General features: G+C 31.4%; 1 protein-coding gene across 1 annotated transcript in view; it reads left to right on the top strand.

Annotated features, from left to right (window-relative positions):
* The window catches only part of LOC118190823 (synaptogenesis protein syg-2-like), a 431,621-nt gene that overhangs the window by 185,248 nt on the left and 228,884 nt on the right, over positions 1-17,489 (top strand). Inside the window, exon 8 of the mRNA XM_085819684.1 lies at positions 3,944-4,234. Coding sequence (XP_085675810.1) covers positions 3,944-4,234 — 291 coding nt within the window. The remainder of the gene's footprint in view (positions 1-3,943; positions 4,235-17,489) is intronic.

Here is a 17,489-nt window from a genome sequence, read left to right as displayed (position 1 = left end):
AGTATAAATGATTTTGATTTTTTTGAATTTTCTGCTTCAGAAAAACTTAATAGATACTGCAAACTAAGTATAATATTAACTTATACAAATCTGATTATATATTGTTTAGCAATTATTAATGGTAATTAAAATTTGTTGCCTGAAAAATTAATAATAAAAATAATAAAATAGATGATTTAAAAAAATTGAGAATTTTCAGTAAATACGATTTCCAATTCCTACACTCCCGAATGTAAGAAACATCATGCATTTGAAGCCTTAATTTAGAAATTCATAAATATATTCAAGACTCTGCACAACTCTGAATTTTTGCCTTTCTAGAATTCAAATTATTGCTTTTAAAGAAAGTGTTGGTCCAGGTTTTCTTTCAGATTGTAGCAGGCATTTTGCAGAATTGCATCAAATGGCCCGTCTTTTCATAAAGTAATAAAAGTTATTCAAAACTATGAGTCCCAAATATCTCTCCTCTCTTTGAAAGCAGCAATTTTTTATGAAGCTGTATCTCACAAATACAGAGATCGCAGTTCGAGAAAACTGATCCCTACTTCTTTGGTAGCGTGTCATTTATCAGATTTATAAAGTGGGTATCACAATAAATCATACTGTTGTTTCGTGAAACGAGAATATATGCGAAATATCAACACACTGCAAATAAATCAGATAGAAAACACTGGAGAAACAGTAATGCAATATCAAATTTTTCAAAGAGTAACATTATCATGGCGGCCAAAATGCAGCTGCAGTTAAAATAATCGTCTAGGAAAATAAAGGTTATTTGGTTTATAAAGGTTGGTTTTCCATCGCAGATTATTTTATATAAAAATAGAGTGCTTCTTTGAAACCCGATAATTTTGAAAGGGAAAAAATGTATTTAATCAAAGCTCACTTTGATTTCTTTTGATATTTTCACTTAAAGTTTTGTTCAGCTTGGTATTAGAATCTCTCAACTGTCATTGTTCAGTTTCTTCGATAACGATGTATTTTCCTACTACTTTGCACTATATTCGTATATCATATTAAATACTTTTAATTATGGTAAATTAATGGAATCATTTAGGATTTAAAGTTTGATACATCAAAACATCGATTTTCATATTAGAGAAAAGTGCCACCCAGACGGGAAAGAAGTTAATGACTCTGACTGCCGCAGAAAAATCCTGGATTCCAATTCCAGAGAAGGCATGTATGTAATTTGTCTGTCCGTTCATAGGAGACAAAAGTGGCCCATCAGGTGTTTCCATACTAAAGAGGCTTCCACTTCCGGCCTTAACAGTAACCAACACCTATAAAAGGCTGACGTCCGCCACTGGAAAAAAAAACATATTAGAGAAAATACGTTAATATGCATAACTACTCAAATTTCTTACAAGTGAGTTAAATAATTAAGTGCATTTACTATTCGCTGTTTCTAACTAACACCTTTATTCATAATCCTTCATTTCATTAAATGTCAGGCTTTGCTTTCATTTACAAAATACATTATTCATATACGCATTGTTTAATCTCTTCCAAATTGGGACTATGGTTTGTAATATGAATTTTTAATTACTTTCTGAATAAAAATCAAATTCTTTACATTTTAAATTAGTTATTCAAAACTTTTAAATATTTTTTCAGTTAATCACTAGCTCAAAATGAATTTACGAAACACAGAACAACGGCTAAATCATTGTTAGCATTGCTTACTTTCTGACATGTAATTATTGTGTGTTACTTTGGAAACTCGGTTTGTAAGCTTCGAGAATAATTAGTACATTGTTCAAAGTGTACGAGAGTAATCGGAGTTTGTAAATGTACCTAAGCTAAATTTGTACTCCAGTCTTTTCAAATAGACCCACTGTGAAACATGATTAAAATTATCGAGCACCGAACCCAACTCTTGACTTATGACTTGAATATAGTGTGTAAATCATTTAACTGAACACTTAGCTCCCATTTCAGTTCGGCCTAAATGTCATCTACAGAATCCCTGTTTTAAGAAAATCCATCGATAGCTGTCCATATTTATGGCTCTAAGTAACAGACATTATAGTTAAGGATCAAAACCCAACTAAGCACGAGAATACAGTAAATAATAAAGAGAGTGTTAATTAATTTTAATTAGGAATGTATTGTTCAAAGGGAATAATACCCTTTTGGTCAGATGACTAATCAGACGTTTTAGTGTGATGTTCTGAGGTCGTTACGGGAGAGCACTTGCAGTAAGTTTCCTTTCTTAAAACTGATATCTTCACTGCGAATAAGGCGCATGGCCATTGTTTCTTGAAAAAGCAAACGATTTCGACAAAAACGAAATTTTCGGCACTCTCTTATTTCTTTTTTCGTCCATTTTCTTTATCCTCAAGGTGGGAATCAAAATTAAAGGGTCGTATTTTGCAACAAAGGACGATAATCTAAACAAAGCTCAAACCAAGTTTTATTTTAAAATCTTCCAGGGATTGTTTAGAATATGATGTAAGTGCTGCAGCTGATATAGTTCGATGGTTTCAAGAGCAACCTTGGCTGGCATTCTGCCAAAACACATAGAATCGTCCAAAATAGGCGTTAATTACATGCCGTGAGATGAGAAGTCATGTGAAGGTTCTTTCTTTGCCAAGAAAAGGAAATTTATTCGACCGAAAGGGGGAAAGTCCGCATGACATCGGGTGATCCTGTCATCAGTTGTCTTTCTCGGCTACGGTTCATATTTGACTGAAATCCTCAGTACACAGGGAGTTTGCAGCCCAGAAACCAAGAATGTTGATCTTTTCCATAATAAATGAATTTTGTAACAATGCATATTTCAATACTCACTTTGAAAGATGAGGTCACTAAAAATCCTGAACTTATATAGTATAGCGGAAGTATTCTTTTTGAAGGGAAAAAAAAGAAACCGATGAATAGGTTTTCACTGCATTTGAGCGGAATTTACGTAGGTCGTAGTTGATTTTGCAAACGTGACGTTTGCTAATACTGTGGCCTCTTATGCAAGTGTAAGTGATAGTTTCTTTTTATTATTAAAATAAGTACAGTTCGTGAAAGTAAGGCGTTTTACAGTGGTGCTTGGTTATAATGTCATTACATTTTGTGATATGGAAATTGAGAATGTAAATAGCATTCTCTTCAAACAGTCCACGAAAAGAACCAGAAACTTTTCAGAACTATATTTTATCTCAAAGATAAGGAAGACAGAATAATTATCAATTATAATATAATTTTAATAGTTATTTCTTGTCGTATAAGTATTATAATTAATTTTAATAATAATTACGTTATCAGAATTCATTGTAATAATTATATAATGACGAAAAATCATCCAATTGAATGTAATAATTGAATAAATATAATACAATAAAATTTACTTATTATGTTCTATTATAAAATAATATATATATAAAAAAATTGGAAAACACTCTTATTTTTATGAATATAAATAAATAAATGCATAAAATTCAACACAATGTAATAAAACAGTTAATTATAAATGATGAGCAGTATGACAGCTTAGATTACTTAAAAGTAATTTGTCTTCTTATGACTGTGCTCTTTGAACGCCGTGGAAAATCTAGAGAAAATACTATAACAACGGGAAAGTTCCCTACTACATGATTACTTCCCATCCACCCTATTTTGAGAAAAAAATCGGCGCGAATGCGCATGCGTGTTTACACACATGGTTGCGGTTGAGGAGTTGTAACTATACAGCAGAAAATGACAAGCAGAAAATAATTTTAAAATAACAGATGCTGGTTAAAAATATGTTTGCCAATATTACCTTAAAAATTCTAGCAACGTGATCTTAAGACTCGTTTAGTTGATATGTCTTCAACAAATGTAAAACGTAAAGATATTCTTTAAGCATCAGTGGATGCGTTATTTTGGCGGCTTCTTCCAGTCAATTCCATGGTTATTATCATCATAATTATCTTTGAAAATTTAATAATGATTATGTTCTCCTTTACAGATTCCCCAATCTTAACGGTGTCTTTCGGAGTAAGCCAGCAGCATGAGCTAATACGCGAAGGGAGCGATGTGTATTTCGATTGCAATATCATGGCAAATCCTCCAGTTACGGATGTTCGCTGGAGATTCAAGAACAAGCTGTTAATGCATGATCCATCAAATGGCGTGATTCTGAGAAATTACACATTACTCCTTCAGAACGTCCGGCGAAGCCACCGAGGCCCCTACAGATGTCTTGCTTCAAATCTGGAAGGAGAAAGTATAAGCGATGAAGTCAATCTTCGGGTTCAGTGTAAGTTAAAAAGAATATTTTTTCATTTACCTAATTTTTTATAAATGAATGTAATTTTGCGCAATTTATCTTCTTTTAATTTTTTACTGAAACAAGGAAATAAATCCATTACATATTTTTTATTTGGATACAAGTTTTGTATCGCTGTGCTGAAATGAAAGAAGTTCATTAAACTCCATCACCCCACACCCCCTTAATCCTCTGAGCGGCGAAGGGTTTCGCTAAGAAAGAACAAATTTCCCAAAACTACTACGAGAAAACATTATTTTCTTGATTTTAATGTAAAACTTCTCCTGGTATTTTATACCTGGATTTCTGTACTTTTAATATATTGGCTTAATTTCTTTGACATATTTTAATACGCATGTATATTTACGTTCTTATAGATAGCACAAAAAATATTCCAGGCCGTATATATGCGGCCTTGCCGGTTAGAGGCAAGGCCATATATATAGGTTTAATACGCTCTTAGTGCAGTTATAGCAGTGGTGTATCCAGTGTGAATTATCACCCTCTCATACCCCTTGACTATTCGTAAAAGCTTTAGAAAAGGCAAATTTAGGCCAAAGCAAAAATTAAAAGGATTGCTTAAAATGTGTGTATATTTTAAACATATATCATCTGCTCATTCCGTTCGTGCTACAAATCAGGACAGAAACTCCAGATCTAGAAATAAACCATGTTTAAGGAATATTATTTGAAAATTTCAAATATTTTGCTTCGCCTTAGAGAAATAATTTTCATATAAATCCTACAGACACTGTAAACAACGCGAATGAACATCGCAAAGCGTTTGCCTTCTAGTACCATTTTCTGAAACTTTAGAACACTTCAATCAAAAAGGAAGCACTATGCTTGAAGAGAGAAAACCTATATATATGTCAGTCACATCACAAACAGACGGAAAAGGGATGAGTGAACTTATTTCGGAGGAATTAACAGCGAAGGAAATAAAATTGATAAAAATAATTTGACAAAAATAAAAATCGATGACAGAAACCTTTATGATGGATGCAATAATGCATTTATCTCAGAAATTATAGTTTTTCGCAGAAAAATCAAACATAGCGACATGTATCATATATCATATTAAATTTACAATACTTTTAAAATTTTATCTTTCATAGTCCATTGTCTCCCTCTTACAGACATTCATTTGCCTTATTCATAATATTTTACCTGTAGCATACTTAATTACAGTACCTGCTTTAATTAACATAATTTATACATACAAGTAGAGAATACAATATCCTAATTAAATGCCATATGGATGCTTTACCAGAGACAAAAGTTCTGTTTAAAGGTCACAGCTTTGCTTTAATTCTTAGTCTGTGTTAATTAATTTCGAAAAAAAGGAAAAAAAAATCTTTATTCACCGGACGCATAAACTACGCCAAAGAGTGAGACCAAAAGAGAAAAGGCCTTTGCATCGACAAATGAGACATTTTTCAGTCAAGTCATTAAGCCTTGAAAGGATTCATTCCCTAAAGGCTTTCTTTAGGCCTACCGAAAAATGTAACTTTTGGTAATCTTCCTTCGCCTTCCAAATTGCTATCTTTCAAGAAATCCTCCAGAAAATATAATCCCACACGCTTTTATTAATAGAAGAGCGCATTTCTTCTAACCTGCCATCATCGCATTATGCTCTATTGTTAAAAGGTTTGCTTTTGAATTATTTTGAGTTTAGTGAGTACAAAAGGAAAAGGAACATCTTGAGGAAGTTGAATCAAAGCTTTCGCTAATTGGTCGCGAAGGCTGTTCATGAAGAGGTAAATGTTAATGAAATTGCTCTTTTCAATCGAAGCGCGACTGTAAAAATTAAGATTGTAATTAGCTCTTTTAGGTGTAATTACTAAATTTATGCAACTTCTGTTTATATCGTTTAATGATAAAGACTTTTAAATATCATGTCAGCTAGACTATTTATTAATGATTAACAAGCTGAATGTTATTAATATTAGCTACATCAGGGATGCTATTTTTCATTAATACTTGATTTATAACTCTTACATTTTAATGCACTATTCTTACAAATAGTAAAATATTATGTTTGGTATACATTGATATTATGTGTAAATGCCAGTTTATTTTCCCTCTTCTGAATAAATAGCAGAGAAATTCAATCCCTGCTATTTGCAAAATACTACAAAGTATAATTTTTGTAAAAAAAGAGACTCAAATCCTTTTTCTGTAATACAAGTTCTTTTATGCAAATACAGTTAAAATTACATATGCATTACTAATATTATAATATTATGAATAAAGCAAACATAGGAGAGGTATAAGGCTTTATTTAATTATAAATAGATCTAACTGATTCTATATGAATCACTCAGTATATGGCATAGAAAATACCTTTGTTAATTTGAATATTGGCGCAAATATTATTAATTGAATATATTATAATTTAAAAGTTTCTAAAATTTCATCAGTTACAGACATTTTACGAAAATTAATTAAATCCTAGGTAATCAGTATTTCGTAAGTTGATAGTCGCAATGAACCCCGTAGGTCACCGGCAATATTTTTAATCCTTACAAGCCATACTCCTTACTTTTCAGATTGTCTGACAGTGTAATTGTCACCTGCGACCTACGGGGGTTTTTACATTGATAACCCACGGACACACAGTTAGTAATGGCACAGCAGATTATTAAGGATTGCTTTATCTCTTTAAAATGTTCAATTTGTTAAGCGAATAGTGGTATTATTTGAAACATAAATTCAGTATCTTAAGCCACGCTGAATGGCAGCACCTTAAAAAGTAGCTATTTAACTGGTCGCGGGAAGGTAAAGATCATAAGAAAAAAAAAGTTTTATTCATGAATATACTGCAAATCTGTGATACTATACTAATAGAAGACCGTATTTTCTGTATTCGTAGGGATTATTTTTAATACTTCGCATGCTAAATTAATCCCACGCTATTATGTGTATTACAAAAAATGACTGTCAAAGTTCTCATTTTAATGATACAATTAAGAAATAAAACATAACTATACAACCAGATTTTAAATTAAACTTATAAAAAATAAATACTACATAATTACGTTAATAAAGCTAGAATGATTATGTACTGAAAAAAATCTTTTTATTATTCCCAATTCTTTCAGTAAAATAGATGAAAACTTTTCTGTAGTTCTTAAGCATTCGAAAATTATTTTAAAATTTCAATGATAAGTCAATTTCTGCATATTTGATGTTTTCATTCGTATTTCATGAAACAGTCTTTTGGAGGGAGGACTTGTTAAGTAGAAATTTAGAAAGGACAATTTCATAAAATATTTTTGCCGAATTTTTTTTTTTTTAATGAGAAACAAATTTGAGAAAGGATGGTTTCCGGAACCACCAGTTTTATTACCAAGTCAATGTCAGTAGACTGTGTTGAAAGAAAGCATTTTAAAGCAGAAACAGTTGATGGGTTTAATTTTAATCCTTTCTGAACTTTTATAATCATATTTAAATGAGTAAAAATGTCTACTTTCCGTACTTCATTTTAGTTTGAATCTTAAATGCAGGAAAATGAAACTTAATGGGTAAAACTGGGGTTGATTTTCTTCTGTAATTAAATTAATTCTTTTAAATTACTGAACAAAAATTTAAAATACCAAATTTAGTTACCATACGTTCAATACATAAAAGATAATCTATTTCCACCTATTCAAAAAGTTTTTTTAGTTTGTATTTATAAGTTAACCTAATAAAGAATGCCTTCCTACTTTATGCTGTCAGTGTTTCTGGAACAAAATATACATGATTCTGCTCATCCAGTATATATAAAATTTAAAAAAATAGTTGGGATATAAATAGGACGTAAAACTTATAACTATATACAGATTTAGAGAGAATGCGCTAATTGTCAGCTTTCTGAACTTTCAAAATGTCAAAAATTGTAGAAATTGCCAAGCCAAAAATATAGAATAATAAATGAAGAGATCGAAAGCGAAGTACACATATTTTGATTATCAGTACACAATAGTTTCAAACGAAAGAGGCATGGACTTGATGGAAATTTTATGTTTGAAAAATTAAGCTAGAATAAAAAACATTTCTGGAAATCATCTTAATGTATAACGATGTCTCATACTGAAATCATTCTTGCGCGATACAAAGAATCCACGCTTCATGTCATAGCACATATTCTGACGATGGATTAAATGTAGAAAATAGAGCAGATTCAATATAAAATGATAAAAGCAACAATCTGCTTTACAAGCGAAATGGATCGAATCACATTGGCAAATAAATATAGCTGGTTTATAAAAGAGGATTTTAGATTTGACGCAGGTGTGCCATTCTGTATGAACATGCATACCAGGAGTATGTTCTTGGTATACAGGCTCATATGTAAATTAGATCTGAAAGTCGTCCCTGTCTCATTAAACTTTAGACATTTTAGTAGTTTTAAATGAAATTAAAATGTTATCTGGAGCCTTCAAAAGCAGTAATATTTATAAACATGTGACACCCTTAAGAATTAAAAACTTAAAATACATTTTTGCTTCATTTATAAAAATTTAGCAGTAAATTTTAATTTAATACCATTCTCTTTGTGTGCGTAGAAATAAGTGCATCCCTTCTGAATCAGAGTAAAGTTTAAGAAACTGATATCCCAGTGTTGAAAAACTGAGGGAGTGTTTTCAGAATGTAAATATTTGAAATAAAAGCAACGTATAAAAAATTACAATTTTTTTCATATATTAGTATGCAATAATAATGAAAAAATATGATGTGTACACCACATGACTTCCTTGTGCGGAATATTAAATTATACGCATTTTTTCTTGCATTTCATTTAAACTAATTGGATTGAATTAAATTTTCGCCGACAGCGCGTAAACCATAATAGAATAAATGCATTCTTTAAAATTCACTCTATTTGTTTACCCGAGCGACACTATGGCGATAGGTTCACTTACCAGTATTATATTTCGTTCCTATTGTAACCTCAGAATGCACAAAATTTATATCATTTAAAGAATTATCTAATCATTGCCACGTGTTCTATTCAAATACTATAATAAAGCTAGAACGATGTATAAAAGAAATAAGCAAACAAAACAAAAAAGAAACAGTTTTTCACAGACGATTGAGCATTTCTCATTCAATTAATTCAGTTCTTACTTCGCGAAAAGGCAAAAATACATAAAAACTCAAAATATCTGTATTAAAATTTACGAAGTAAATCTTAAATACTTATTTCCTCGAAAAAATTCCAGAAAGGATTAAGCATGATTTAATTCGCAATAATAAATGAAGGCGTTATATGTGTTGTTGCGAAGCTAAGTTTCTCTAGATTGGCAACAAATCCACTATCCTGCTGTTTCAAATGTAAACAAGCAATGGCCGCCATCATAAAAATTAGTAGGCTTAGAGGCACTTAAACAACTTTAAAATTGTTAATAATTCTAAACATATTGCATACAGATTTACTAAACGTATAAAAACCTTAATCAGACGATAAGAACAACATAATTCAATCACTTTTAAAGCAAAAAATGTACAATTTACAAATATATAAGAGTAAAGAAACTGAGATCAGTGAGACGGGTGACAGAGTGGATATATATATAAATATATTTATATACGTTTGGTGCGGCCGATTGCAACCAAAATACGAGGTGCACATCTACATGTTATAGCAGTCCTATATACAAAATTTCAACTTTCCGAGGCTACTCGTTTTTGAGTTATGCTAGATACGTACATACGTTCGTATAGACGCCACGAAAAATTCTCTTCAGAATTAATTTTAAAGCAGTTTTATAATTTTTCTGAAGGAAAGAGTATTTTAGTCTGTCCTTACGTACAGATATGACGCAAAAACATCGTTAAATTGCATTCGATAGCGGTCAAAATGGATATTTTCGTTGAAATATGCTGCCTGAAACTTTTAGCGATTACAATACTTCCTTTTTACTTCGTACAAGGAAGTAAAAACGTAACTTTCAATGTAAATATGCAACTGAAAATATGTAAAATTTACAACAATATGAGAAAACGTATTTATAAACTATGTCGAAAATTGTCAAGCCAAATTTACTTTAAACTAATTAGATTTTAAAGCGCTGTATTGTATATAAAAATAGTAGTAAAAACCAGATGCTTGAAATTACAAATAATTTGTGTAAATATGATAACGCAATGTAAAAATAATTGTTAAGACACAAAATAGCTTGAAATTTTAAAGGAGAAAAGTATTTATGCACTTGAAAATTATTCGAATCTTCTCCTATGCAATTGTTCCGTTATAACATATACTTGCATAATCCAAAGCCTATTTTACTTATTTTTTGTGTTCGCCCCAGCCGTTTCCTTGTTTTTTATGAAAGTGAGTACCAAAGTATGTGAAACGTATCTGATGTCAAAAATCGTAATCTAAATTAGTTCAAGAAGGAAATCTCTGCGTAAAAGTCATGCTACTTCTCAGTATATTGTATAAATAAGCTTAATAAAACGGGAGTTGTAGAAAAGAATTATTGTTCCGAAAAAGGATCGAAGTTAAACAAGATGGAAAAGGGAGTCTTTCTGAAAAAGAAATCATTTTGTGAGCTTTTCTTACAGAATATTGAAAATTTTAGGGTTGCTAATACAAAAGAAACTTATTCTGAGCAATCAGAAATTTTAAAAAATGAATATTGTGCTCCAGTAGCAAGATGATAACCATTCATTTGTAAAGCTAATAGAAAGAAGATATTAGAATTTGAAAGAAAAAAATCATTAATCCTCCTAAAGAAGTTTGGCATTAAGTAATTCTCTATGAATGAAAGCAGTTTTAATGTTCAGCAGGTTAGAAGGAAATATGGCTAAACTATAAAGAAGGAAAATGTACAAGCAACGGTTGAACATAATGGTGCAAATGTAATCGTGAGGCGTTTTACTGCGAAAACTGTGTTCGAAATATTTTTAGTGATGAACAGGAATTACTATATTTAAATTAAAAATTCTTCATAAAATTTTAGACTGTATCAATAATTCAAAAGCAAATATTACAGCAATTATAATTACTGCTCATTATAAAGTAAACAAAAATATAACACATTTTCACTTCCTTGTTCTAAGTACTGAAATCGCGAAAAATTTCCGACATCATATGTAAGCGGAAATATCCATTTTGGCCGTTCCCAAATTTTTTCCCGAACGATTTTTTGGCCTGATGTATGTACGCACGCAGAGAATAAAAGACTCCTTCTTCCAAAACGGATTTTAAAATGGGTTTAAATGGATTCAATATTTTTTTTCGTGTCGTCTGCTCGTGCGTATGTACGTATATATGTATCTTGCATAACTAAAAAATGATCAGCCGTAGAATGTTGGAATTGTACTCGTATATATGAGAATTCTATAACATCTAGTGCATTTCTCATCTCTATTATCCACCCCCTTATACCCCTTATATCATATACATAAGTCATTAAATCACCCTTATATCATATACATAAGTCATTAAAAATAACCGCTCATACAGCATAGTGTTTAATAACTCTGACTGCCGTACCGAAGGACCCGGATTCGAATCTCGGAGAAGGTAGATTGTTTCTAAATGTATAGTGCCTGTGCAGCATGACAGCACTCAAAATATGCGGAAAGCCGAAAGTTCTCTCTAGAGCTTGGTGGTATGAGGATAGGAGACCTTCTGCCCGTCCCCTCTTGGTGCTCTCCTTCAGAATTAAGGGTGGAAGAGCAAATTCGTACGCTCACCTGTATGGTTCCCAAAGCTCTTGTTTATGACAGGCGAATCTTGCCTCCTTGTCACGATGAATTACGTGAGTTTGTTTTGATTTTAGACAAGCGAGATTAGTCCCAACAACACAAAAATTACCAGGGCGAATTTCTTACTATTAATTTACAGACAAATGACCCACAAAAAATAGGAAAGTTGGTACGTTAACTTATTATGGTGCAGAGAATGGAAAGCGATTAGCCTTAGGGTGAAGGATAACATCATGGAGAATATCCTAAGGATATTAATTCATATTCTCTTTACACACCGAGAAAATCATTTCATTTGCTAGACGTCAAATACAGAACGAACTGTCAGTGATCTACTGGACCACTGATGAGTCCTTACTAGTAAGAAGGACTTTTCCATTAAGTATTAATAATGATTTAATTTCTTCTTAATTCTTCTTTCATTTCTCTTTGCAGGCCAATGATTTGGATAAAAATTACATAATTCAAATTACACTTAACTCGATTAATAAACATTAAATCTTTTAGAATAAAATTTATTAATTGTGAGCTCTTTGGTTATTCTCCTATTACACTATTAATTTAAGAGTTTTAAATTAATATGCTATGAAATGATCACTAACATGCACTTAACGGTACCAAAGCGTTCTGCAGCAAAAGAGGAACGATGTCATCGGAAAATGTATCTGTTCTTCCGATTATCATTAAAAATTTTAATTTAAACTTTTCAAAAAATTGACAGTTTAATTTAAACTGTTATTAAAAGTCAGTACGAAGTAGTAATGTTTCGATCATTATTTTGCGTGCCAAGGAATGGGTCATGAGCAATCCTTTCTTTGTCCGTACGCGGTATGTTTAAAAAAAAAAGACTATGAGTGTTCCATTTCTCACGCAGTTGCACCTGTATATGAAGAAAAACATATGGTGAAAATGTGATGCTATCAAACTCATCAAAAATATTAGGATAACTGGAAACTGGTTCAAAGGTTCACTTGAATTTTTATTTAGCATATTTGATATTAGAAGCAGAGACAAACGGCGAAAAATATGAACTATTTGACGCGATTTTTCCATTATTTATATTTCCATTATTATAATTTCCAAATATTTATAAGGTATTTCTCCCACTTTCCTAGCGTCCTTCGTGGTACCTTCGTGGTGTAATGGTCAGCACACTGAGCCGGTATTCCAGAGGTCCGTCGTTCGATTCCCGGCGAAGGGGGTTGCATATTTTTCATCTTGTCTGCTTCCAATTAACCTAATGACTCTACTAGTGGCGCCAAAACTGAAAGGGTTGTGGATGATGATTCTCGACACCCAGGATTTGGCGACTAGGTCCCCTAAAACCCTAGTCATCCTTTAGAAAGGGGAGTATATAAGGTATTTCTTCCAATTTCCTAGCGTCCTTCGTGGTGCCTTCGTGGTTTAATGGTCAGCACACTGAGCCGGTATTCCAGAGGTCCGTGGTTCGATTCCCGGCGGAGGTGGTTGCATATTTTTCATCTCTCTGGCTTCGAAAAAATCCTAATGTCTCTATATATTGATAAAAATAATTAAACGAATAGTTTAAAAACAGTTAAACTGAAATCTTTTGATACATAAAATGTGTTAAGAAACTATCAATGTATCGGAGATTATCGGGTTACCGAGATTACCGATAGTTCCAATAATCTTCGGGATAATAATAGAGAGGTTATCGGGTTATCAGTGCATCGAAGACTATCCAAGTACCTTTATTTCTTCAATTTTTAATACCTGAAAATTTCGATTATGGATAATGAAGAAGCGGATTTAGACAATATTTTAATAAACCTGAGGCATTTGGTATTTGATCACATAAATATTTATCTTAGTTACATGCCTTATACCGTGCTAAGCAAACACATAAAGTCTAATCCCAAGCACAAAAGCCTTTCAGTCTGCCTTATTTTTGATGCAGGCGTTTTACTCAAAATAATAGATAATTGCTAAATATAGAACCTTCTCGTAAATGGACAAACGCTTAACGAAACTTTTTATTAATTCTTCTGCAAAGAAATTTAAAAAAAAATTGCATTCTCTGTTTTATTTATTTATTTTTTTATTTTTATTTATTTTCGTTTTTTATTTTTATTTATTTTCGTTTTTTATTTTTTTTTTAATCCCTTGATGTAAACAATGTAAACATATATCTCTGAACAACAACAAAAGAAAAATAGAAACAAATTGAATTTGTCAGATGCATTTTAACATCATTCTTCATCATTCCAAAGCCAAAGCATCTAAATTATAAATCTAAATTTTGTATCTTTGAAAGGAATTTTGCAGCATCAATCATTTTATTTGGAATAAAAGTAGATTTACTTATGCCTGTCAAAGGAACGTTATCGCAATGAGAGTCTGTTTTTTTTTTTTTTTTTTTCCTTTCTTCTTTCTTTTCTTCTATTTCTTCCGAAGTTTTCTTGCATTAGTAGCTCCATAACGCCTTTTAGACCAATATATATATATATATAAATTTATATAAAAAAGTACATATAAAAAGAGAGAGAAAGAGTTATATAAAAAACTTCATATCAACACCTCCAAAGTTTCTTAATCGTTTCTTCTAAGAGGAAAAAATATTAAAATAACGGTAATAGTTTAAACTAGAGATTTACATTTATTTTATTTTAGCAGTTTCTATAACTTACAAAAATCATAGCTTTGTTATTCTACAGTACATATAATAAATGCAAATCTTCTCGCGTCTTTCAATCAGTATGCTGAGTTACAATACCTTAACCTAAAATTTCAAGTTTGCACAACAGTTAAAATAATGTATCAAAGAAAGTTGTCAATTAGGAGATACAAAATATTGTTGTTAGGAAAATTAATTAAGACAACTATGATAGATAGATGTTCATATTATTTTACTTCATTTTTTAAAACTGTTGAATACTAACTAATTTAAGCGAAAATGAGGACATATTGGCTTATCTCATTTCAAAACAATATCTTTTACTGTAAAATTGTTTTATAATCCTATCAATCATGTATCACAATAATTAACATAATTTATGATGTATATATAGTGGCACAAATTGTATCGACCAACTATAAATTGTAGAGACATTAGGTATATTTTTGGAAGCAGGAGAATTGAAAAATTAGCAAAACCTTCTCCGGGAATCGAACCGCGGAACTCTGGAGTACGCGCCCAGCGTGCAGACCACCACACCACGAAGGCATGCCAAGATGGTGGGAGAAATACCTTATAAAATAACAAGAAGATGTAGGCGAATTGTATTTACTTTATGTTTTTCTAAAGTAGCAGGGTAAACATAGGTCCGTACTGCAGTAATACAACACTACAGATGTCGCTGAATCTTGGAAATGTTCCCTAACTTTCCTCTTCCTATCTCTGGGCACTGGTTAACGCAATGCAGGATCCTAATTAAATCCTAATTTTCATACAATATAAAATCTGCAAGTCTGTCAAACTGGTCGATACTCATCCTGAAGTAATTAAAAAACAAATAATATACAAAAAAAAAAAAAAAAAAAAAAAAAAAAGTCAATTCCTACTTAGGTCCACAAAGAAAAATTAAAAAAATACAAATAAATAAATAAATAAAAATACAAACAGAATTTTTTAAATTAAAAATTTAAATGATTTTAATATGTGAAAAAGCTGTATTAGTATCAAGTGTGATTCACTACAAGTTTAACAAATTCACTACAAGTTTAACAAATTGTATTTGAACTTGAATGGATGAATAAAAAGCATTTTATGTACTGAAAATTTGAACAAGATATAGGAAGAGTGTGAGCTAATAGTAAGAATTTAATAATTCTGGATATTTATTCATTTCGCAAACAAGGCAGTAAAAAAAAAAAAAAAAAAAAAAAAAAAAAACCCTCTTTGAAGAACAGGTCACTCTAAATAAATCTTTCGGAACTTGCCGCAAACATACAGAAGCACAGCGAAGTAATAAGTTATAGCTCTGTTGACGCTATATTACAGCGTCACGTGATTTTTGCGCAAAATAATTCTATTGGTTAAACGCATTTTTCGCAAGCGTACTCGTTTGGACGCTTTTATGCTGGTAACGTAAAAGCGCGTTCGTCAGCTACGTTTCAAGCGTACTCGTGTGGACTTGCCTGCGATAACGTACACTGACCTATTGTGATACCACGTTTTGAACGAAGACTTTTAAACCGCAACGCAGAACTCAGTTTTCCCTGAGAAATAGTGTAGGAGCTCCGTACTTGTGCTCGTCATTGCATCTTCCTGTTGGAACCAGTTTGCATCTGCCATCTCTCCCGATCACAGATCTGGCCATCTTCCTTGCTCCACCGTAACATCCGTTGAACGACTGTGATACGAAGGATCGAATAAAGTCACCTGTAGATTGCAATGTAATCAATTGCAAACTGCGGCCATTGATTCATAATATACCATCTGTCTGACTCTCAGCTTTTTACTAATGCGGATATGTTACACTTGCGCACATGCATAAGGTTGCAAACTCGAAATGGTAGATGGAATATGCACCGACTTAGGTAATGTTTGTTTCTGTGTTATGTCAGTAATCAAAAATGAAGCAACAATAAGTAACTGAAACAGTAAGTAACAAGCAATATCAATAAATTTTAGACATTATAAATTCTATACCTTCTGTATTGACTCTCAAGTGTTACTAACGCTTCTTGCGTTTGGGGAAGCATATACTTAGCTGGGAAACATGAAGGAAAAACATGCCAAGTATAACTAAATGAAAAAAAAAAAAAAAAAAAAAATCCCAATTGACAGAGATTTTATTGAGCTGCACTTTATTCAGAAATTGGTGTCTTCTTTAGCTACAACTAAATTAAATAAAATACCGTAGACATAAAACAGATTAAAATTTCAGAGAATTTTGTTGTTGGCACTTATTTTGCTTAGAGCATAGTAGAAAAAGGCAAAAGTGAGTTACTTACTCTTAGATATTTCCTTTTGCTTACGTAATCAACTTTCATTTGGTTGCAGCTGAAGAAAGTGATATTGTTCAGTCGATGAAAGCGCTTCTACTAAAATATAATCTACGGCAATTCACGTAAGTATGACGTAAGTAAGCTGTGACTCTTAGTGTACTTACCTACTGAGAAATCGATTAAATGCAAGTAATATATTTATTTATTGCTAATACTATAAAACACATTAAATGTACATAAAAACTGAAGTGAAAGGCATATCTTTCATTTTTCAGACTTCTCTACTTCATAGAAGTGAGGTTTTTCATTAAAACTGCTATTCCAAAAATTTTAGTTATGTTTTTTATTCCAAGTAAGCCATTCATAAAAATAATGAGACAAGTCATAATTAAAAGAAATAAAATAGGAAAATGAAAAAAAAATGGCTGCTGATGAATGACTAAATGCAGAGCACTATAATTCATTAAGAGGAATGCATACTTCGTAAACTTTTGTCTTATTAAAATGGTAAATCATTCTAAATCCGTTATCGATAGTTCTGCTGGATAGAGAGAAATGTTGTAAGGGGTATAAAGCTTACTAAATGTTTATCCTTTATACTGATGAAAGAATATTATAATGTTGATCAATT

This window comes from Stegodyphus dumicola, chromosome 6 (genome assembly GCF_044657685.1).
Source record: "Stegodyphus dumicola isolate Sdum_Otavi_A_Nest chromosome 6, ASM4465768v1".
NCBI classification, from domain to species: Eukaryota; Metazoa; Arthropoda; class Arachnida; order Araneae; family Eresidae; genus Stegodyphus; species Stegodyphus dumicola.
This window is presented reverse-complemented; position numbering and strand designations above follow the sequence as displayed.